At 35.8% G+C, this 25,424-nt stretch overlaps 1 protein-coding gene across 1 annotated transcript; it reads right to left on the reverse strand.

Annotated features, from left to right (window-relative positions):
- Nucleotides 1-10,474: 10,474 nt before the first annotated feature.
- Nucleotides 10,475-12,153, reverse strand: LOC103569192 (uncharacterized). The gene is made up of 4 exons (XM_008546365.2): nt 11,488-12,153; nt 11,142-11,425; nt 10,895-11,061; nt 10,475-10,775 (listed from the first exon to the last, which is right to left on the reverse strand). Exons 1-4 carry the CDS (start codon nt 12,009-12,011, stop codon nt 10,614-10,616), a joined length of 1,137 nt encoding a protein of 378 aa, XP_008544587.1. The 5' UTR covers nt 12,012-12,153; the 3' UTR covers nt 10,475-10,613.
- Between the last annotated feature and the right edge of the window lie 13,271 nt (nt 12,154-25,424).

The raw sequence follows: 25,424 nt of genomic DNA on the forward strand, positions 1-25,424 counted from the left end.
ATAATGTCTGTTTGTTTTTTTGCGGTATTGACGATGCAATGAGAACAAAAAATTTTAATCTGATGCCGGTGGCATTTAGAGCGGGCATTTACGCTGGTAATATAGGTATGACGTGATATTTAGCTATGTGCTAGATAAAATAAAAAATGGAGCCTCGAATCGAGTGTCCGATGACAAAACGAAATCCCTTGTCTAGATTCGCAGACTAGAGCTGGAGTAATTGACATTATCATTCGATTCCGAAGCATGGTACCATTGTATACGACACTAGTATAGTCTGCTACCAGTGAGATAGAAAGAGACAGAAAATTGTTAATCGTGTCCCCCTGGCACCCTGAGGCCGTTTCGATCGAACCAAGTGAGGTCAGATCGTTATCGCCGTGAGAATCGACGCTGTGACTTCTACTTGCTTACACTCGATTCCATTTCCCTACCGGGCACAATAACACTTGATATCGTCCACACAATTCTTACATACGTTTGTCTCATTTTCTTTTTTTTTTGTTTTAACTTTTATCGCTACAATTACTTGGCATTGAAATTTAAATATTTCGTAATATGTATGATAATAAAAATTACATTTTCTTGACATTCTGCCATTTTACCCTATATCTAGAATTTTTTTAAATGAGCTCGATATTAATACGAAATAATTATTTAGCGACTAAAGATAGAAATTGTAAACAAATTGAACTGTAGAGAGTTTTTTTTTTGGAAGCCATTTTACCCCTGCTGCCTTACGAAAAAAAAAAAAAAAAAAAAAAAAAAAAAAAAAAAAAAAAAAAAAAAAAAAAAAAAAATGTAAATTTATTAATAATATTTCAATTTAAAAAAATTTCCATAAAGTTATGATGCGTCCATAAACTAAACTATTCAAATTTCCTTGTAAATTTAAAAATTTTTTATTTTCAATAAAAGTCTATCAATAATTTAGTCTCAAGAGTGTAATACTCTTCCCCTCTCAGTTGTAACTCAAGCAAAATCATGTTACGGCATCCTTGAGCTCGCACATCATCTTGCACCCTACTACAACTCGATATTAACGACACCCGGTGGCTCGTAACTTTTGTCACCCGCCTTTAAAGGGGTTACGAGCGAGCTCTCGGGAAGATAAAAAACATAAGAAAGTTAAGAATAATAATAAAAAAAAAAAAAAAAAAAAAAAAAAAAAAAAAAAAACACAGCAACGCCTAATTGCATGAATTTTTAACAGCCAAGACGTCTTAATCGTCTAAGATGATGGGAAGTATGCCGGCGGCCCCAACGGAAAATTAAAAGGCTTTAAGGATTCGACTTAGCATAAAATATTAACTTGCCACAAAAATAAGTCAAATAAAAGAGAAGCTAAGAGATAAATTAGATGACTCGTGGCACAAAGTACTTTGTCATTGCACATGTCGACTCAGCTTCAAAGTGCATTGCGTGATAGATGACCTTGTTACCCGCATGATGAGCGAAAAATCAGGGGCACCCTCGTCGATCAATCGCCCTATCAGATTATCCATAAAATCCCCCGTTTAATCTTGTATATATTTTTCTGTGACATGTCGCACTGCACAGAGACTCTGAGACCCGCATAAATTCCGCTTGCGGGTTCAAAGCTGATGCTCCTGAGAGTCTTCTCTTCGTGGATGGGAGACTTTCAGGCTCTTCCCGCACTCAGATCTAATGGACGTTGATACATGGACGTCACCTACGTCCTTACATTACACTACACTACTAGAGATTCAGTAGTATATATAAGTATATACACATACATATTTATACATTACATATATATGCTAGAGCATCGTTCCAAGAGCGTGATTAACGCCCGTCTGCCAATGTTAGGATGTGTCGTGTTATGTAGCGCTAGTGTTTTACCGCATAAGGTCCATGTACACCACAGAGGGATTTCTCAAGAGTAGACGGGATGCAGTGGAATAAAATTTGCGACAACGAGGCAAAAAATAACAACAACAACATCAACGACGATGCATTACAAGGCGACAATATCACACGCTCGGACACAAGAGAGTGTAGGACACGATACGATGAGAAAGGAGAAAGAGAAAGGAGAGTAAGGTTAAAGTCGGAGTAGTTGTGTTGAGGAATGTCGTTTACGTTCCTCCGCTGGTATGGTGAGTATATAAGACGCGACATGGCTAAGATGATAATAAAGCCTTGTCGCGCAACGGCAAGTCATTCCATTTCGCTTTAATTCCCGACACATCACTTTACCACAGCCTTTAGCTGTCTCTCGTTAATTTTATTTTCGTTATTGAGAGGATATTTTATGCAGGTTAATGCTAGTGTGTCCTAGTGAGTAATCGATGGGAATGGAGAGTCGTGATACACTTCCGCAAGAGTAAACAAAAAGACGACAGAGAGACACGAGGGAGCGAAATGGGATAGAAGGTTATGCTTATATGTATTTTTATTTCTTCTCTCTCGGTTCCTCGGCTGCTGATGCCTCTGTCTCTGAAGCCAGCCTGTATGTTAACGATAGAAGCTAAAGGCATATTGTGATTCCGTAATCGCTGTGTCACTGCGTTCTAAGTAATTCCATTAGCGAGACCAGAGACGAGTAGCGTGTACACCAAACAAAAGAACGGCTAAGCGCAAATGGAACGAACCAGTTATACTTTATTTTGTCCTTTATAACTTCGGCCCACATTCTATTCAATACTTTATTGTACTACTATTACTACAGTCTATATATAAGACATGTTCCGGGTATTGTTTTTTTTTTTTTTTTATCATAAATTAATTTAGTCACAGTTATCTTGATCGTGATTGTCATTGTCATTGTCATTATTAATTGATCTTTGATAAATGAATCCTTGACCCGAGGAGCGGCCAAAAATAACAAAACCCCGGGATTTTCTCAAGCGGTAGTTCTACAAGAGAAGTTAAAAACCAGTCGAAAAATCCGAGTTCGATCGTTTTAAATCCGAGTTTACTCGCGCGCGATAAAATCTCATCGTTGGGATGTCACCTCCGAGAATGTGCGCACCACGGGGTAGAGTAGGACCTGACAAGAGGTCGTATAGTAATTCCCGTGTGTCCTGCTCAGCCTTTTTTCATCTTTTAATCTCGGTATCTTATTTTAAAAGTTATATTATTATTTTCTTTATTTATTTTTATTTTAAAATCTCTGCGTGATGCTGCTCTCCTTCTTCATTCACTATTTATTTATATTATTTATTCCACTCGTTCGTTCGTTCACTCGTTTACTCGGTTCCTCGTGTACACCTTGAGACGCTCGTCGCGCATGAATCAACGTGTCGTTGTGTCTTATGTGTCTTGTCGTGCGCTCGGTGAAGGTGACAGCTGTCAAGTTCCTGCTTTACGCCACGTTATACCTATACTATATCCACACACATATATATATATATATACAGTGTAGGAGGTGTCCTGCTGTGCAATCACACGTGTTACCTCAGGAATCCAATAGGAATAAATATATACTTAAAATAAAATAATTCGTACCGTCGTCATTGACATACAAAAAAAAAAAAAATAATTTCATGTGCTCAAGGCAACCAGCCTCTTATTTCATAATTATAAGGAAATAGTTGTTGAAAGGTGTAGAGAAACATGGACTTCCTGATCATGACACCTGAGAGACAATGCCGGTCTTGTAGAGCTGGTGCTGGTTGTTGGAACTTGAATCGTGCGATGCCAGGGAACGATTGCCGTGTCACCACGACGATGACCCGGGTTCTGCTTCGAGTTCTCCAGTAGAACTCATAGAAAGCCAGGTATCCTCCTCTCCGGTCACGAGACTTTCATGTTCCTTTAGCTGGTGCTTTACTATCTCAGTGCCTCAGTAGCTTTTCACTCTCAACCACTCCTTTATAGTCTTGTGTTTATACTTGGGGGCCCCGTCCGACCTTGTACTACTCGTGATGATGCTTTTAGGTGGCAAGTGAATTACCAGACATGCAAGCAAGGTGTCTGCTCCTTAGAAAAATAAATACACTATTTCCGTGAGATTATTTAGCTTTGCTGCATATTGCCAATCACTTGCCAGTATTATACCCGGAGATATGAAACGCATTAACTTGTCGTACTTTTATTAACGCATCTTTTACGTCTTTCCTACTCTTATAGAATCTATTTATGTAAGTATATATTTGTATATACATAAGAGTAAGACATACGTGAGCGGCGACTTTGCCGATCGGAAGGTGACACGTCAGTAAATTTTCCACGTGCCTACTCGTGGGAACGTCACACTCTACTCGCGTGGCTTATCTAATTTATCCGCGTTTACTTGTCTAACTCAGCATTCGCGCCTCTATATTCTACCTACTGTACATATATACAACTGTATATTGTAGTTATCGATGGCAATATCGATGTCGCAAATAAATTAATAGCCAGTCAGCTCGAAAAAAAAAATAAATAAATTTAAAAATAAAATACTTGGGTCTACGGTGGATCCATTTGCTGATTAAGAGTGTATCGACGTTCAGCAGGTTGACCCAAGCTGCACACTACGTCTACTGTAAACTTTCTCGAATTCCACTGTGACATTATATTACTCTTACAAACATATTTTATTTAACAAAAATAATCTAATGGAAACAGTTAGATTTTTTATCCACAATATTTATGCTAATGCCATTTAATAAAATTGTTAATTTATTAGTATTTAATGCTAATGTCCGAGATACAGATTTTAAAAGCCAATAAAATAATTTAAATCGGTTATCGATTTATCGATCAATAATTAACAAAAGTTAGAAAGTGATTAAACATATTAATGGTGCTGTAGGCATAAGCGATCGAGCAATTGAGCCCGTACTGAACATAATCCCGAGGAGAAAGGAGAGATTCATTAAAAATGCCCGACAAAGTATGCACTTATGTTGTAATCGATCCTCGGTGAGTATCGAATCGAGTATACGGTATCTTGAGTGTGTCACCGGTGAGTCTGCTCTCGATATGCTAATTTTGTTATCCTGTTGGCTGTAGGGTAAGCAGATATAAACTGTAAAGAAGGACAATGAATGTGTAAGAGGACAAGAGAGTAAATATGCAGAGTGAAAAGGAACCGCGAAAGAGTTCCGGCTAATCTTAATTCGCTTATCGGATTACTCGGACCACAAACGCTTTACTCGGCTCTGGTCTACTCGATGGAGATGTTTTGCGGGCGAAAGATAATCCGTCGAGTATGGTAATTCAAGAGTTTAAGTAGCCAACATTATATTATTCTTCAGCGCATCTTTTATGTCTCTTGATCTTGGCATCCACCTTCGCATATTTACCTCTACTTGATAATTTTGTTTTTGTCCTCGGCTATCAACTCCGAGGGTACAGTAAATGGTATCGCCCATCCCTCTGATAGTCTGTGGACTCTGGACACCGGACGATAGCACAAAGTAGGAAATATAATAATAAAACGTTGCATAGAACCATCAGTGTGAGAGGGTAAAGAGGTTGTTGACCATGCTGGTTGATATCGGAAGATGTGCAGCTGATAGCGGTCATAACGCGCTTGGCATCGCCCTTTTCTCTATCTACTCAATCCCCGTCCCTCTCTCTATTTAATGCTCTATCCATTCTTCTTATTCCTATTATTGTTATTATATAAGTTGTTTTACTTCTTGAGCATCCCGAGTTGTTTTGTTTGCATCAAGGAGGAAGCGTCGTCGCGCCTACTCTAAAGATTACTCTGCGATACCGAGAATAAATTTCCTATCATTGAAAATTTTCTTCAGCAAGATAGCGATGATTATAGAGGACACTGCTAAACGACTAATAAAACTTAAAAAATTTTTAAATAAATTGAACTGAGCTAATATATAATATAACTCGTTATACTGAATAGCTTTTATGTGGAATGCATACTTAATTGTACGGTATAATTGGATAGTTCCAAGGGTAAACATTGCAACTGTCGCGTTTGTAGACATTCATGTCACTTAGTACGGAATTTGTGGTTTTATAAGCGGGATTTTCTAAGGCTGCCGCTTTTATCGCTAATTATGCATCGCAAGCCAACGCTTATGGTGACAAAATAAATGAAAAAAAATTTATATACATATATATAGGTAAGAAGGGGCAAAATAGGCCCCTTGAAATTTTAAATTATAAAATCAAATAAAAATTTGTTTTTATTTATTTTTTTCAGACTGACTATTTTGCCCCACACTATTACTTTTTTTTGACGACTGGATATAAATATAAAGCGATTATTTGCTGAGTAAAAAGTTCGAGTAGTGAATAGAAATTACGACCAAAATTTTTTCTTTCCGCGATTATTTCCCCTCTCTCTCTCTCTCTCTTTTAGTCATACATTCATTTATATGAACCCCGAGCTTATTCGTAAGATGATACGTGTAGTTATAAAAACAAAAAAAAATCCAAGTGACATACACTCGAGAGTACCATAATTTTTATTGTCATGAGTTTTAGAATTGCGCAACAATTCTTACGGTAAACGCATCCTCCGCCTCAAGAGTAAGTACGTTTATAAAAAGAAAAAAAAATTTATATAACTAAGTAAGATGCGCAGCGTTTCCCGCAGGGACCGCTCCTTTCGCCACACCCACGCCAGGACATCGAGTATACCTCACGCTGATAAGGATATGAATAAGAAAGAGAAATAGAGACAAAGGGAATTGCGATAATACGAAACCTTCCGCTAAGTGGACGACTATTCGCGTCTTCACTTCCTCCAAGTATTTTTTTGTCCTCTGCCACCTCCACCTCCAGTTTATTTAAACTCCTCAACTTATTTTTATGTAACTACGACCTCGCGACCCACGTCCCGATTTAACAGCACACGTTTCACGTTACCGCGGTATCTATTGCGCAACCTTGATTCCACATATGATAACGTTTATTTTATTTTAATTTTTTCTTCTATTTATTGTGATCTTTAAATGAGAAAAGTCAGGTCACTTATGCTAATTCAAGGCTATCGTTAAATCCCGTACTCGCGTACATTAATATTAATTCAAATGGGTTCAAATAAAATTTAATTAATTAATAATTCTTGCATGTAACAACCAGTCATCGCGTGCTTTCGTTAAATATATTATGTGCGTAACCGAGAATCGACGATATAGGAAGTGTCGTTTTATATTTATTTACGAAACGCTTCGATACACACAATGAATTATAATAAATAAATAAATGAAAAATAAAAAACGCGTTAACGTTCGCATCGCAGTTTGAGTTTGAGATAATTTTTAAAAAAATTTTTCACAAAAGTCTCATGTTTCAAGATGACATTAGCGATGCTACTGATCCTCTTCATATTAAATCTCTTAAATATAAGCTACTGGAGTGGTAATATTAATAACAATTATAGTGAATACGATACATAGACACACAAACAGAGCAACACACGATGGGAGGTCTTACCAATGCACACCTTTTTCACTTGTGATAAATCCACGCTCGGTACAGACACGACAAACTTTATGTCTCTCAGCACATATATATGTTTAAATGTATATATATAAATATGAATATAAATATAAATATATATACATGAATGTTCAGGAAATGTTTTATCTAAAGTTATGCAATCCCGTGTGACTATGAGACGACTTTACGAGGAAATTTGCGACGCAATAAATATCACATTTAATTTAGCCAGCATAGGCCACTCCTCCGATGGAAACTCGTCTTACATTAATTTTCCCAAGCTATATTACAATTACATTTGTGTCACTATCGATTAAGCTTTAAGTGACGTACACCTATTTATTTTATGGTAAAATTTATTTTTATTCTATTGCCAATTTAATTTTTTTTTATTATCGGTTTGCTGTGCGGTAAAAATTTATATGAACTATTTACCCAGCTAGTATATATTTTGAATATAAATAATTATTTTGAAATTGATAATTTATTTTTTTAAAATAAAAAGTTGGATTTTTTTAAATGCAAACTAGAGTTTTAAACTTTGAACTAAAATTGTGGCTGAACTATTGAACTTACGAAAAAAGTTATTGAGTACTTTTTTATAGAAAATTTAATTTCCTTTAAAATTGTATTAGTATATGTTTGTCGTATTTTCAATATTTTAGTCCGAATTTTAGTATAAAATCCCAGAACTCCAATTTTTTAAATTTATCAGAAACCGAGTCCTTAAAATTGAAATTACAAATTATTTATTGAAGATACGATAAAAGTGCATCTAAATAAATTTATAGAAAATAAAATTTACTACCAAAAGTTACTCTATAAATTTTTTGAAAAACTCAATACTTGGTAAGTTATTTGAATTTTAAGCTGGCTAGAATTATATGAAAAATTTATTGGAACAGAAAAGAAGTAAATAAATAATAATAAAAAAAAGTTGAAATGTTTATATCATGTGTAATTTAATATCTGATACCGATCGTATGATAATAATATTTATTATTTAATCAATAAATATATTTTGACGAAATATATAAATATAACTTTCGAAACTATTGTTTCGAATAAGAGCTCAATTACCTCAATAATAAGACTGACATGATACGATGCAATGTACCTTTCATATTTAGTATTTTAAGTTCTTTCTCAGCTCTTAAATAACAGGTGAAAGATATAATAATATCCGTAAGATGATGGAAAGACTCTTTATAAAAATTGACATGTACAATACTTTGGTGGAGCGTGAAAACAATGGCTCGTCTAAATCACGAGTAAATATTTTAAACAATTATTTTTATTTTATTGTACATTATGTACATTGTGCATTACACGCTCGATTTATATATAAGTTAGTGCAACTATTTGAGTGTTTAATAAAAGAACTGCTATTGTAATTTACGTGTAAATAAATGTTTAAATGTAACGCACCCACGATCTCAAATCACTGAAATATACAAACATAAACATTTAACCCTTTTATTTGCTGGTAATTATTATTATTATTATTAGTATTATTTTCTTAAGGATCAGGTGATATTATTCGAGAGATAATGGTTACAAAATTCAGTTACATCGTCATTTAGTGTCCCAGTAAAGTCAAACGGGTTGAATTTAATGCGGTGTTACTCAACGTGTGAGTTCGCGCGAGCGTAAGCACCGAGAGTGTATCGCACGATAAATATCGGTGGATAATGATATTACCCATATATGTATATATTTATATATATATATATATATATATATATATATATATATATATATATATGAGTGTATAGGATCTTAGCGCTAAAGCCGGACCATTGTCCGCATAGCGCGAGAAAAGGGGCCTCCATTGTCTCCGCGATGGGAGCGCGAGCAGTCTCTTCCATTTGTATTATGTATATTATATACATACGTATAATATCCAAACGATGTAAGCTTTCACCTACAATCGACGATCGCCAACAATCACGATTCTACATTACTTGACCGTGAAAAAAAAAAAAATATTTATTAAATTTTATACTTTTATAAATTAATTTTATGCTTATGGTTTATATTAATTTCAGTCTAAATTTAAAACAAAACTTTTCAAACAGGGATTCAAATTTTGACTTTTACATTTAAAATCTCAAAAAACTATTGATTTTTAAACTAAATAAAAAAAATCTAGCTGCATATTCAATTGAGAATTTAATTTTTAATTAATAATAAAAATATTCGCTGAAAATTTAACGAGAAAATTTATTCTGGGCTTGTATAGTCTACAGAAAATCCGACGGTTATTGAAAGTGACAGTAGTTGCAAGTGTAAAAAATAAAATAATTAAGAAAAAAAGTAGAAGAAGTAAAGGAAGAAACAGGAAAGGACAGAGCTAATGCTCGAGCGGAATACACGATGTGCCAACACTTTGTAGTCGCGGTATAACTAGTATAGTGTTGCCGGACAACAAACCAGAGGTAGAGAGATCTGATCGGCGCTAACCGGAGTTTAAATCCGCAATTGGTAGCAGCACAAGGACAACTGCACTCAGCCTACAGAGCCTACATGCTGCACGCACGTTTCCCGATGTCCTATCTTCTACACCAACACCATACTCCTGTCCGAGAATTGCTCCGAGATTTCGATCGATCGTTATCCCGTGTCCCTGTATTGACACTAAAATTCTCACTCTATCCTCTATCCTCTATCCTCTATCCTCTGTCCTCAATTACCGGTTAAAATCTTCCTTATTATATTTCATTTTAAAATAAATTTAATAAATTATGTTCCTTAGCTAAAGATCCTGGTACGTGAAAATGTTATTGCTCACCAGACGACCTCACTTAGTGTTGGCTCTGTTACGTAAACTTTTATTGCGTTCACACGGGGACGCGTTGCGGGTGTTATGAAATAGATATCACGTTCCCGTGGCCATTTGCTAACCTGCAATGGCCATACTGCTGACGACGAGACTCAACGCCGCCTCACTCGCATCATTAGACCACCGAGTGTGAAAATTTCTCAGCTCAGTCATCAACTACCACATTATAACATAAATATATCATTATCATATATTTATAATTTTTTAAATAAGACCTGATGACGATAGCGGAAAACGACACAGAAAAAGTTGTAAATTTCCCTTCACTATTTTTAATTTTTTTATTATGGTTTCAGGACTGTTGTCTCTAGATGACCTCAGATATACATGGTTAGTTTAGTAATTACAATTACATGTATGTAAGTACGAACATTTGATTTTGACAGTTAAATTAAATTAATAATAATTAATTTCTAAAAGCCAATTCCGCATAAATAGGATCAGCAGCCTTAGTAGTATCTTGGAACAAAACCTCACACTTGTCTTGATCTACTTGAACACCTGCTAAAAAGTATTTGTTAGGTAAATCACGTGATTCACAGACAAGAGCAGCTCCTCCTCGGTAACGCTGGAAAAACGTTGTGATTTTATTGAATAGAATTTTAAATTAATGATATGATTTAGCCAGAAAAAATAAATTATTGCTGTTAAATATTTTGAAAAATAAATTTATCATCGATATCTTACGTGACATTTCTTTCTTCCGATTTCTTCTCCACAAAACCAAGCTCTTTTATCAAACCTGTTGATATTTTCTTCTCGTAAAGATGACATCAACTGTGTTTTACAACTTCCCGGTCTGAAAAGTTGATCCGAGCCTATTTTCCGTTGTTTTATTATTAATAATTGGTCACCTAACGTTAAATTGTGATAGCTTACGTAAGTAATTCATGGAAAAATCAATACTTGGTATACAAAAAAAAAAGTTGGTTACTTTCATCGAGCCAATCATCGCTACTCTTGTCTTTAAGTGCTACCACTGCACACTTATGGCCAGTTTGGTAAAAATCTTTAATTGAAGTCTGTAAATAACTGATAGTATTGACTTCGATTGGAAAAGCTTCTGCTAAATCAAGGATTTGCATGATTTTATAGTCGTGCATTATATTAATCCGACTAACTTTCCGTTCTATGTAATCAGTGGGAAAAGCTTTTTGTTTTTCATAAAGATGAACATTCTTAGGCCAATTGTAAGCTCGTACGTATAAAGTTAAGCCACTTGAAGTTAATAATTAAATATAAATTGACTGTTTTCAAAGAGATATGATACAGAAAAATACCTGTAATAAATGAGTGAGCTGGTGAGAACACGGTTACCCTCAACTAGAACCCCCTGACCCTGGAAAAAAGTGCCATGATCATTTTTTTCAAAAATTCCAACCATGAACCCGACATCTTTAATGTAAATGGATGGTGGTTCCTTAGAAGATACATGCGATTGTTCACTCGGCAGTTGCCTCGACGGTATCCTCAGTGGTTCTTTCGGAGGTACTCTTGGTGGTGCCCTCTGTGGTTCATTCAACGGTTTCCGCTGCGGTATTCTTGGTGGTGCTCTTTGTGCTTCGTTCAATGGATTCTTCGGTGGTAGTCTTGGTGGTGCTCTTTGTGCTTCGTTCAATGGATTCGTCAGCGGTTCCCTCGGTGATTCCCTCGGTGATTCCCTGGATGGTTTATTTCGTAATACGCTCGACAATTCCCTCATTACATCCGACGTCATTGGTTTCGATGGTGGCTTCGGTGCCTCAATCACCGGTTTGTTAATTAAAATTGTCATTAAGATTATCAAAAATTTTGACACCTTCATGATTGAGTATACTCCAGATTTCAAAAATAAATTTATTTATTTATTTAATTTAGTACTCAAATTCTGAAAATTTACTACTTATATTTTTTAAACAAACAACTTAAGTTAGCAAACGGATAAAAACGACTGTCGATTCTCAACAAAAACGATCTTTATAGCGAACTAAGATCGTGTCAATGAATAAATTATTTAATATTGGTAATTATTATCATTTAATTCTTCTCGTACTCAAAACAGCTTCCGCATATTCACTTGCCTGTTTTCTAGTATTAAAAAATAATACTTTCTTATATCAATTCTATGAATTTTATTGTCACCCACTTATCAAATTTTTACTTGTTTAAAACTTGCATTATGTTTTTACATTCTTCAGTTCATTTAAATTATAATCTCATAATTTTTATCACTTTTTTCAGAGAATGAATATCAGTTATGCTATGAATCATAAAAATTAACATTTAATTTTTTATCAGCTTAAAAATAAATTTACAAATTATCTACCAGAGAATAAATAATTTTTCGTCTCAATGCAGAAAAAATATCATTAAATAATTTTCCAACTTATCCGCGAAAATAAAAAAAAAATTTTTTTTTTCCCTCAAATTCTGTAAGTCGGTCACACACTCTAGTGACGATTATCCGACTTCATCAATTACCCTCCTTACTGCTTATTATTTACAAGCTTATTAATAATTAAAAAAAACATTAAAAATGATTATTTCCCGTTTTAATGAAAAAGGTAAACAGTCTAGTAGTCTAATGAGTATAAATGTCCATAAATAAATAAAAGTGAGAATAGTAATCGATGATTGAAGTTAATTAATTTGCTTGGCCCGCGAGGTCATAAAGCACACGTTAATCCGCCGGAAGATGTCGTTCACAAGTAACCAGTAACCAGTTTCATGTATCGTCTATCGTGTATAGTAATCGGTCTAGTACTTTTATTTATATATATATATTATACATACATATATACAAAGAGAAGATGTAACTAAACTCGGCGCAAAGTAAATTTTTCCAGCTTCACTGTTCCGTTAGCTACTCGGAGGCACCCACCTCGACCCTATTAATATGTATGATCGTTCTACTGCAATCGAATGCAAGGATTAATCTTCGGGGGCATAAACAGACACGCGTCCTGACCGACACCACGCCAGCCCCTTTTATAGAATATTTGTTTTTTTTTTTTTTTTTATAAAAACAAAATTGCATGAACAAATATTACTTGCATGTATATGTATATATAAATATATAGAATAAAAATATGAGTTTATATTATGCAGTGAAGGCAGATGTTGGGTTTGTCTCCTTATAAATCGCGAGCTGCCTCCAATTAGTCGATCCAAGCCAATTACTCGGCTATTCCCTATTCCCTCCATATCTCTCGTATACGATGATCTTGTTAAGTATTATCGCGGTTTATAAAATAAACAAATGCGCCCGGAAATCATTAATTCCAATCTTACAACACACTGCTAACTGATTTATCGATTTTAAAATAACTTTTATGAATTATAATTATTTAAATAAATAAATAAATAATTTATAAAAAATAAAAATAATAATAAAATAAACTGTAGAGGTAAAAAATCGCCTAAAGGACTCTGGAGATTGATAAAATAAAAAGCATGAATTTAGCGAGATGATTCCTGGTATTTTTATTTAGTAGGTTGACTTGGTCGTGGATCCAAAGTGCCATAGGGCTCGAAGGATACACTCAGTGTTTCTTGCTGATACTCACATACTACAGAGTTACTTACATGCATATAAATGTGATACACACACCCACCGGTGCTAGCTAACGATATATTACTCGCGCGCCTCGTGACACCTCACCTGCCGTGGTACCGCTTCCTCGTGGGTGGATCGGTGCCTCAGGACAAAGTCCCAGCGCAGAGAATAAGAATAAGAAGAAGGAGCAAGTCATATAAGCAACCAAGTTGAGAGGTAAGGCATAAAGAGTGTAGAGAAGCAGCCTAACAACAAAGTAAGCCTCATTCAAGAAGAGCAAGAAGAGCTGAGACCAGAGACTAGACCGGAGACCAGGGACGAGATTAAAGAAGAACCGGCCGATATGACACCGTACATTATAATAACGAGGAATGCAAAGGCTTGGCCTTGCAGGAAATTACTCAACATTTTTACTTTTTTTATTAACTGATACTAAAATATCCTCGCCATTTTTACTTACGCCAGCGCTCGCAAGAGATGAAGATTTTTTAAGTTAATTGTTAATAGGAGACCATTTATTGGAACTAATGTACTCTGGGTAAATCCAGTATCCACATACTGGATTTAGACTCGTGTTATTAAAGTTCTTGTACACCTGTGACATTTTATTAAGTGCCGTGGGCAGCTAAGTATGTACGTGGAATTATAAAAAGATATTTATAATAATTATAAGTATGACTAATATAACGGATTTGATGTTACATAAAAAAATCAAGGTAATAGTGATAGTTGATAGTAATAAAAGTAATAACGAGCAGTGCAAAGTGGACTCATTAAGCTAAGAAGTATCTACTGTGCAGCGAAATATCTCTAGCTGTTGGGAGCGCAGTAGCTTGGGTATATTTTACACCGGCGAGACTCTGGTGTGCATGTACATCACTGTGCATGTACACGAGAGTGTACGTTATCAAGTTAATCTATGGAGCATGGGACTTAAATGTGTGTGTGTGTGTAAAGAAGGCCTGAGTATGTACACCAAAGGCCTGGACATTAGTTGGTGTCTCGGGATACCGTAGGACACATTAAACATCAGTAACCCAGTCTTTAAAAGCGTCACATTTCCAAGCGTCGCGACGTTTGTATGTCTGAGAGATATCGAGGTGCACCGAGCACTGCAATAAATATTCCTGGATGTCAAGTCCCTGGTAGCTATCGCTGGTTAAATGTTTTTAGTTTAAGATATCCAATATTTACGGAGACAATTAAATGATGCTATCAGTTGGCAGTTATCTGTTACCGGTAGCCAATGAGTCATTTTAATTTATTTTACTGGGAAATTAGAGATTAATTTTTTTATTTTATTTTTTATAGAGATGGAGTTGCGGCTTTAAGTCATCGCTGAGTATAGATCCGGGAATTGTCAGCGTGCTCTATAAAATATTTTGTTTTTTATTTGTCGGCAGGGAGCGTGGCATCAAGTTATTTACAACACTGGACACAAGTTTATTACCCGCGGTTGTTTATATTTTACGGTTGCACCAGATTTCTGTACTATACTAGACTACTCATTCTCTCTCTATTGGTTCACGAAAGGATATCGAATATACAACACTGAGAATCGATTAATTTATATGTCTAAATTACAGCTCTATTATGATCTTATGACCCCTGATTTTTTAAATTTTTTTAGGTTAATAATAATATCGATATTTTTTATTATTCGGAATTTATTTAAAATGTTAACTGTACTTGCTTATTTACTATTAATATATTTATATACTATTTGCCGCTTATAATATATCATTGTCCTAAAAAAAAATATTTTAATAATAAACGATTCAATACTCGGAATATTTTTAAATAGATTTGATTTAGAATTAAAAAAAAAAATTTTTTCCAGGTTTGTAAAGCGATTTTCGGTTTTTAAAAATTTTAAAATGTATTTTTACTGTCAATAATAATTATTTATAGCTGAAAAAGCTTTACAGCTAAAATAGTCCGCAGTAAATTATAGCTTGTAAGTGAAAACGTTTTTAAAAAAATCCTACAATAGAATCTAAGGAGTAATACATTTGTTGAAGTGACAATAAATTGTCTGAGAAGCCTAGCTGGCGATATCCAATTGAAGGCAATGCTGCTGGTAACCGTACAACTATTATTACCAATATATATAAATAGAAAGACCTGAGTGTATATAAGAAAGCGGATGTGCACTTGGCACACCGACGGGGTCGCATTCACTTGGCTACCTGGGGTCTCGCTCGGCCCTTTTCTTACAGCAGCTAGTCACGACGACGTTCTAGTCTATCGGCACTTCCTGAACGAGTCTACCTCCCGAGCCCAGAATCCTCACTCCCACTTTCCACCTCCCAGGATCTCACCGAGCCAACAAATCTCTCAAATTAATTAAATCCCATTCAGCTGGTTGCATGAAAAGAAAAAAAAATCCCTCAGTTTTCTCCACTTGCTCACCAACTCATAATTCACTTCAGCGTCACAATTAATTAGTTTTATTAATTAAATAATTTATCTGCAATTAATGGTCTCTGTGAGTGGATCTGACTCCTGAGTCCGACTTGACAAAGATTCAAGACCTTTACCTCCAGAGATGTGCGCTCTACTCAGTTTGCTCAGATCGCTCAGTGAGCTCCAAGTAGTGAGTAGTTAAAGAGTGTATAATATAATAATAAGCACCAAGATGGGCGCCAGTGCTGGTTATTCGCCGGGGCGTGCGAACGCTGTGACATATGCAGTGTCGCTTTCTTTAATCGCCCCAACGGAATATAGCACACTGCCGTCTATTTTAAATGAGTGTCTTACGTGATCGTAAAACATTATAAGAAAGCTACACACAATATTTCTCATGATCCCTAATATATAAATAAACAGCCAACAAACCGTTTAATTTAAATTCTACACTAGACCACAATAAATTTATTGTACTAAAATTAATTTATAATCCCAATAAATTGAATTCTATTAAATAAATAAATAAATAAATAAATGGCTGATTTATCAGTCGAATTAATAACTCGGACGAGTTAATTAAAGAAATATTTATGTATAGCTGGCCTCGATTAATTCACGATTAACACGTTACCCAGTCAGGTGGATTGACAACTCTCACGATCCTCGGAGTCACATGTGCACGCGTTAACGCGATAGACCAGGTAGATTAACCACGTCGTCGAGTGTCTTGGACGAACGCGAACGTTAACGTGGTGTCAGAGCTTCAATAGAAGTACAGCAGCAAAACAAGAAGAACAAGAACAAGAAGAGGACGAAGAGAGAAAAATAAAAAAAGTATCCTACGATGTCTTGCAGACTCGAATTGCCCTTCGGGCTCGAAATACTTGGGAGACATATCTCGAGGCTTGAGGCTTACCCAGTCCTCTCACTTGTGAACAGATAAAAAAAATAAAAAGACTCAATTCCATGATGGGTAATAGCCCTTGCATTATGTCAACCGTTAGCGACAACCGTTTATTACTCGGCAACCTGATAAAAAGTCATTTTGCATAATGCAAGATAATCAAGGGGACCGAACGGGTTTCGGACAGGTGTGTAGTCCAGGGTCTGTGTGACGTCGTCGTCACGGTTTATCATCCTCTCATCTCTCACTCTTACTCTCACTCTCACTCTTTACTCTCTCATCTCACGCTTATCCATCTTTTTTAATGTATATAATATAATATATATATATATATAATAAATTAATAATCCGCTTCACGCACTTGGCTCTTAAATTATTATTAAACTTTTGTATTTTTTATCATAAATAAATAAAGCTAAATAAATAAAAATAAAGCAAGTATTAATAATAGCTCGGGTTATTAATTTTATTTGGCTTGAATATATTATTTATTGGCGGAATATTTTAAAAATAAATATATTGAGATCGTGTCGTCGTGTCGACACTTGGATGGTTAATCTCCACGGTGAATGCATACCAATGGAGCAAGTTAAGTGGCTCATTATCGAGGCGCCAGGTGAGAGTGGGAATAAAAAAAATATTTAACCACTACATTCACAACTACTGAGCGTAGAGCTGCCCTTGAATAAAATAAAATCCTCATCGGCATCGGCCTATCGGCCTATCGGACTTGCATGTATACCTAGGGCTAAAGCATTAATGCCTCGCAACTCTTTGGCTCATACTCATGATTACACTCATTTTAATCTAACGGTATATTAATGATGCCGTTAACGATTTAACTTTGTTTGTATCGTGACATGAGTTGAGGTTTAGAAAAATATTATTAAATCGTAAATAGTAAATTGTTAATTTTAAATTAACGTTAGTTACTATTTGCTATTAACAATTGTCAGAGTAAGGTCGGATAGCTAAAAATAATCAACTTCCATTCTCGTCAGTCTGCTGCTGCTGCTGCTGATCAAACGTTTAAAACCGGCACACGCGGATATGTCAACTCACTGTATGTACTATTACTACTCAACTCGTTGTAATCGTGCAGTCGTAATACACTTTACTCTCTTTATGCTTACATGCTTACTAAGATCTGACATGGCTGGAGTATAAGAGATGTCTGATGTCTTGCACAAGTATCACGTGAGATAGTGCAGCTTTTTTGTCCTCAATTTAATGTGTTCACGTAGAGTTATCTGTCGAATCTATCTCAGCTCCCAAGGGGCAATTAGGACTCGCTTAAGTCTTAAGGATGTGTTCTTGATAATGATTGAAACGTGATAGACGTAAGTGATACTCTTATTACACATTACTTAATATTTTTAATACCCGAGATATTTCACTCTGTCTAAATATAAATATATCTTTTGATAAACCTTCAGTGGCGTCGAATAAACTATTTATTTTTTTATTAGCCATCAATGTAGGAAACAAATAACAGGCATTAAAAGTAATTCCGTTGATTAATGAAAGCAATCAGTGACAAAAAACAAAATAATTGCTCGAACTAATAAAACTAACAATAATAAGAATAAAAGACGACGATGACCAATGGACGGTGAACGAGTGAAATAGCATAAGAAAAGGAAGGCAGGCGTGCCCGATGGTTACGGCAATCATGGTTACTGCACATGCTTCCAAGCTCCTGCACTCTGCAGCTCTAGAGCACGCCGTAGACTACATAGCATTAATGCACCACACTCTGCTATCCGCTATCCATTATTATGTCCGGCATATAAAATCCCCAGAGTTCACATCCGCGTTGGCATCATCGGCCTCCTCATCTGCTGTTTCTGCCTCCGCATCCCTCATTCTCTTGGCTTCCATTTGGCCTCTGCAGCCACCAGGTAAAGCAGTAGTAACCAGAGAAACATTGTACGCCCGATGAGCGATCGTTAATCGTCTACTACTTCCTCTCTTTCTCTTTACTCCAATAAAATTATTATTATTTTTTCCCCTCATCATAATTTATATTACATAATTACATCAAATTCAATTTTACCGTAACTTTAATTGTTTTTCCCAGTAAATAATAATAACAATAATACTTAGAATATTTTTTTACATAAATTCATAATATTATATTTATAATATTACGTTTTAAATATCCAATACACATATATGTGTAGGTATGTATACAGGATAATCATATCGTGTTGATGTAGAGAGATCGTGAGGCCAAGCAACTTGTATTAAAGTGGTAGCACCGCAGGGCAACCATCCACCTGCCTCTGCCTGACGTCTGTACAATTCCAACGCCCACGCATTTTGCATCATTCTCTTTCTCTTTTCCTCTTATCTCCATTTAGTCAACTTCTCGTATGTGGATGTACACCTCCACTTACATGTGCACATAATAGCCGACAGTGAGAACGCGGAAATACGAGCGAGGATAATATCAATGTGTTTGTGTTAATACGCGTGGTGGATGAAGCATCACTGTTGATGCCGTGGTCATTCGCATGAGTCTAAAACGTCACTGATCTGGAGTTCTCGCATGCTGCAATGCTGAGCATCAGTGAGCCAGAGTAATAGAGACAGAGGGATGCCCTGAGGCTGGATATGTTGTTACAATGGAAGCTTCTCTGCTCATGGCATTCCCGGAAACACGTCACTCGATCCGATGAACGGCAACCGTGCACATCGCTATGAGTGGCCAGTGGGTGTCTAATACCAAACCCGAGTCGGTTCGTGATACCGAGATATCCTCGGGTCACTTGATAATATTATGTACAACAATATTACATCTGCCCTGAGCCGGACACAAGAGTTATTTAATTCGAATTACGTCTTTTACATACACTCTGCTTTTTATAATCTCCATCCAGACAGACAGAGACAAAAAACAAAGACGCGGAATTTTTTATACAGAAAATAAGATGCTGATTGTAGATGGTATTGGCTCGCCGGCGACTAGTCTCCGATTGCAAGTACGCCGCTGATTGTGAGTTTGCAAGCATATAAGGAGTTTTTGCCTGATCGGGATTGTAATAATTTACTACTTCTACTTTAGTGTGCTCGTGTCTCGACTGCTTTTCCTATTTCTTACATTCGCAAAGGCACCAATTAACTCCACTGTCCTATACCCTACATTTAATATCTGAAATACTGCCCGTTATAATCAGCAGTAATTAAAAAAAATAAATCTGACACTTTCTCTGCCTTTTGAAGCATCAATTAAAAATTAAAAACCCAGTTTCTAAGTCTCATAAGATAAATGTTCCTCTAAGAACACCTACAGAGTCCGTAATTATTTTTTGTTACCCGGTAACCAAGATTTTTTAAATGTCTCAATAATATTGGCATACAAATTGGTTTACTAATATGCAAGCTGGATTATTAACATCTGAAACGCATCATATGTACAGCTATTAAGCAAAGAAGATATATATATATATATATATATATTTAAAAGAGTAGAGCTTGGTTGTTGAATTGACTGTTATCGAAGAGCGCGAAGCTTGCCTACGGGCATCATTAACGTGAGTAGTATATACATTTTTAAATATATATATATGTATATATGTATATATAGTAACCCAGCAATCTGAATGTGTTCAGTCTGTCGACAAAGTACCTTTTCTCCATCAGCGCGTCTCGTTCAATTAACGATCTTTTTATATATATCTACCTGCAGTCTTATAAATACACATACACACTCGAACATAAATAGAGTTGATTATTATTTTCTTAGAGTAGCTAAGTCGCGTGAGTGTGCGGAGAGAGAATGTCACGCGAAGTCAATGAAGCGGAGAGCTTGAACTGGGTCGCCTACGATGTCCTCATGATCCGCCGCCGCACTGGCTCGACTCTACTACTGGCTTTTTATATATTTAATACTCATACTTGTGCTCATGTTACAGAGCTAGAGCTGGAGCAAGAGCAAGAGAGAAAGACAAGGAGAAAGTGTTATTGCAATCATAAAATGCCTTGCTATTAGTCCGGTTTTATTTACAAATTAAAAATAATAATTATAAGGAAAAAAAATGAGAAAAACTATTACGATCCTCTCCCACACTTTATTACTATTATTACTGTTATTTTATTTACTCAAGACTCGTGAGAGAGAAAGAGGAGGACTAGGACGTACGACGTTCGACAGCCAGGTAAAACGCCTACTTGCTGTAGTTTACGGACGCCGCGGGTGGTCATGTGCATCTGCATCTGTTCTCAAACTCTCTCAGCATCAGCGGCTGTGTGTGTGTGTGTGAGTGTGTAAGCTGCTCAGCTCTAGCGTCCGACCTTCCGCGATGCCTTTCATTATTCGCTCTCGAGACAATTATTACAAGTCGCGCTTTGACCCCATCGCGATCGCAAGGACCCGCGGCTAAATAGTTACGCTTCCGCGCCACCCAACTTAGGATCCTCCTCTCGTCGAAGTTTTTTCTCTAGCTATATTTCACTGGCAGACATGCCGTGGATGTGGATATGGACCACAATGCGAGGTGGGGCACTAGAAAACAATGGACTCGAGACTTTCATGCTTCAATCATGTCTCAAACATTTTATCGCCTATAATTTCAATCTCATCACGAGCATATATATCTACTGCCTCTAAAATATTTATATATATAAATAATTGCGAGAAGAGAAACTTTGTTGGTCTGCCGAGTGTGAGTACTTGATTCAAGCAATTACGATCGTTGTGGTACGTGCACATATGCGTTTACTTCTTCCTTAACTTTAATATCAAGTATTATATTTATATATTTATACATACATATATATATATATATATGCTCAAACATATGTAGAAGCTTATGCCGCATGCTTGCGGTGCAAGTGCACTAAAAGAAATCCCTACGGTATTAAATTCCGAAGGCAAAAAATAGCAAGAATCCTTAATGAAAATTTTTGTCCACCAAGAATTTAAATTAAACATAAGCGTATATTGAATTTAAAAAGGCAGTAGCTCGACGCTAGTTTATGGAGAAAAAAGTAGAGTACAAGTGATTCTCGTGGAAGTTATTGAAATATTGCCGGAGGTAGCCGACAAATAATAAACCCAAGATGTCTCATTAAAGGGTGGTAAGATAACGCTGATACTCGTTGCCCGAGGGTCCACTTCTTCTCGTGCGGGCTACTCGCTCCTTCTGCTTCTCCTCCATATCCACTGATGCGCCATGACTCGCGCCGATGACGTCCGATCGCTGAATTACGCTGCATAATTCCCGCATTATGTTCCGCGATATCCGGTTAAATTTACTGCATGCCTACAGCTTTATTCTTTATTTATATTTAATAATAAACATATATATTGAGACGTACCTCGTAAAAAAATATACGACAGTTATTTTAAAAATAATCAATTAACTTGAGATCGACAATATTGCTGATAGATTTTAATGAATTAATCAGCGTAGTGCCGCCTTATTATTATTCCTTAATTGAATGCCCGATTGATTATCCATATAGATTTCAATACGTCTCGGCCTTACATATTCACACTACACTGTTGACTTTATAGACATATTTATAAACATATAAATCCTATGCGTCCATACGATGTGATATAATTGCGTACAGATATATGTTCCGCGGTAACTTTAAAAGCCAACGGTTAATCGGAAAAACGATTAATCAATCAGTCGACGGCGACACATTAACGCTATCATTAAATGAATAAATTTTTACAGAGTTTAAATATTTAGTTTTAAAAAAATAAAAAAGGTTTAGCGTCGAAAGCGAGGGTACTAGATTTTCCCACGAGCTGTCGTATAATGCGGACGAGAGTGTAACCCACTAGATAGATATAGATACTAGATAGTGTATGTATAATAGTATTAATACACTGGATAGGAGCTGGAGCCTTTCCCTCTACTCTGCTCGCGGTTTAGTCGTTTTATTATATTAGGTATGTGCATTAGGTATATGGTATATGGTATGGTATATGGTGTATGGTATATGGTACCATTATATGTACACCGAAGCAACATGCGCCGCGGATTGGAGAGTAAAGTCGAGTCTTGAGTCTTGGGTCTCAAGTCGTAACAACATCTACTCCAGCGGAGACACCATTCAATTATCCTAGCGAGGTATAGTAGTCGAGTTGTCTAGAACGCGACGGCGGTATCCTCAAAACCAATAAACTCGATATTTTAAACGCGTCCCGGTTTGCCTTTCTAAAATCATCATCCGGAGAGAGTCGCCATGCACGCGATTGACGTTTTACTTTTATTTTATTTCACGTGGATAGATTTTTAGTTGGCCAATACCTCCAACACACTATTAAATCTACTGTTTAATAGCTTTATTAGATATATCATTTTTTTTACCCATGGAATTTAATGTTGGCTTATTTTAATATGGAAGGCGTTTCGATCGCAAGAGATTTTTTTCTTGATGTTAATTTTTTTTTCTAATCATAGACTGGCTCGAAGGGTCAACTGCTTTTTTTATGTTTTTAAATTTTAATTAATGAAGAATTCATTATTTTATTTTTTATTCGAGTTCAAAAATACGAAGATCAAAATAATATTTTTAATAAATTAGTAATAAATATGACATCTATTGGCCCTGTGGGTCTCTTTCAGTTTTTATTTAATCGCACGACTGTTTTACTTCGTCCAAAGCATCGCAGTCATTTTTAAACCTGACAAAAATAATAAACTTGAAAATATAATTATTAATTTTCTGTTCACGAGCTCATTTGACAATAATTTGGCTGTAAATTTGCTCTACTTCTAGTCACGTCATTGCCTCACCTTTTGTCACATAAAATAGCGTAAATAGGAAAACAATTTTTTTTTCTTTCAAATATTTAATTTACGTCCCACGCATAATACCAACGATTCTTATATTACCCGCGCAAAGTGCGTTGTGTGTGGTTTCAATCGTTTCTCACTGTCACGACGTGTGAACAGGGTCTTATGCCCATGCTTACGAGCCACCCGGGTCCCACCAACTTATTCGTTCCTACAGCACACAACACCCGACACACAACACACGAAAATACACACATACCCAAAGGTGTGTATAAAAATACATGTATGTATACAATGTATAGGTATTTCAGTCATGAATATTCATGATTTTTCATTACCCCGCGTAACTACACCAGCACATACACACGCGCATCTACATAAACTTGTCCCACGCACACGCGCGTGATTCGCGTGCGTTGATCCCAATTTGTCACACACCGTGGCATTATCCCATTTTGTTTAATAAAGTAATATTATATACAAGCCGACAGGTGATTTACTTGTTTTTTTTTACTCCTTTTATTTTTTATGCCATGAATTATTTTTTCTTTTTACTTTTATTGTGATTATTATATATTATATATTTACTTATTCTTTCATCGCGTACTCAAGGTGCCACGGTGCAATTATGCAACTCTTGGTGGTATAATTGCGATGCACCGCATCAACAAGACCCAGATAAAAAAAAATATATATTAAGTGCGGGGTTACTCATTGGATGTACAAAAATATAACAAGACGTCCTATATGAATATAATGAGACTTAACTTTGTTGTTATTATTATTGTTATAAAAAAGTTCCGGTCTACTCAATCATATTTACTGCCCAGATAATAAATTAATTAGCATATTTTAATATTACGTTAAAAATAAAATACCGTTTAACTGAGTAACTTTTTACATTATCTAATTTTTTGAGCGGCCAAATAATTGGGTCAGCAAAAAATAAATTCAAACATTTATATACTGAAAAGGGGTAAAATGGGCCCCAAAAAATTTTCTAACCGTACATAGGGGCTACTCAAAATAAAAAAAAAATTGGTTCAATATGAAATCAATTCAAGAAATTTTCATTGAAATAATTTACATAAATTTTGAACCCTTTATATTTGAGATAGCAAAATAATTTTAAAAAAGGCTGAGCAGATGTATTTGGGCATGGAGAGTTTCACGGAGGTTTATTTACAGCGTGCATTCCTCTCTCCAGCGTATTTTAATCTTATCAGGTTGATGTGTACTCGCGAAGATGCTCCCTTATCGTCCACTGTCGTACGGTACACGTACCGGTCCGCATTTACTCTTCCGCAATGCGCCCTGACGAAGCCTAACAAATGACCACGCAAATTAAATCGCGATAATCATCTCACCTATTAACTCTTGGACGTCGAAATAAAACACAGCCGAGTCAACAAAACCAGTCCTAGTGCATCATTAATTTAATTAATCCATTGGATTATTTTCTGCGAGGATAAAGAGCATGAGGAAAATAAAAATAAAACGAGGGTATTTTAAAAACGGGCAAATCCTTAAATTTACAGGCGACTGGAGCGTCACCATATTTGCGATATCGTCAACTCCGGGCGAAGATACCGGTAACACGACTTTGGCTTT

This window comes from Microplitis demolitor, chromosome 1 (genome assembly GCF_026212275.2).
Source record: "Microplitis demolitor isolate Queensland-Clemson2020A chromosome 1, iyMicDemo2.1a, whole genome shotgun sequence".
Lineage (NCBI taxonomy): Eukaryota > Metazoa > Arthropoda > Insecta > Hymenoptera > Braconidae > Microplitis > Microplitis demolitor.

Coding starts and splice junctions, on each gene's coding strand:
- LOC103569192 (XM_008546365.2), bottom strand. CDS start 12,011: ATGAAGGTGTCAAAATTTTTGATAATCTTAATGACAATTTTAATTAAC. Junction 11,426..11,487: donor AGCTCACTCATTTATTACAG/GTATTTTTCTGT, acceptor ATTAACTTCAAG/TGGCTTAACTTTATACGTAC. Junction 11,062..11,141: donor CGATGATTGGCTCGATGAAA/GTAACCAACTTT, acceptor ATTTAACGTTAG/GTGACCAATTATTAATAATA.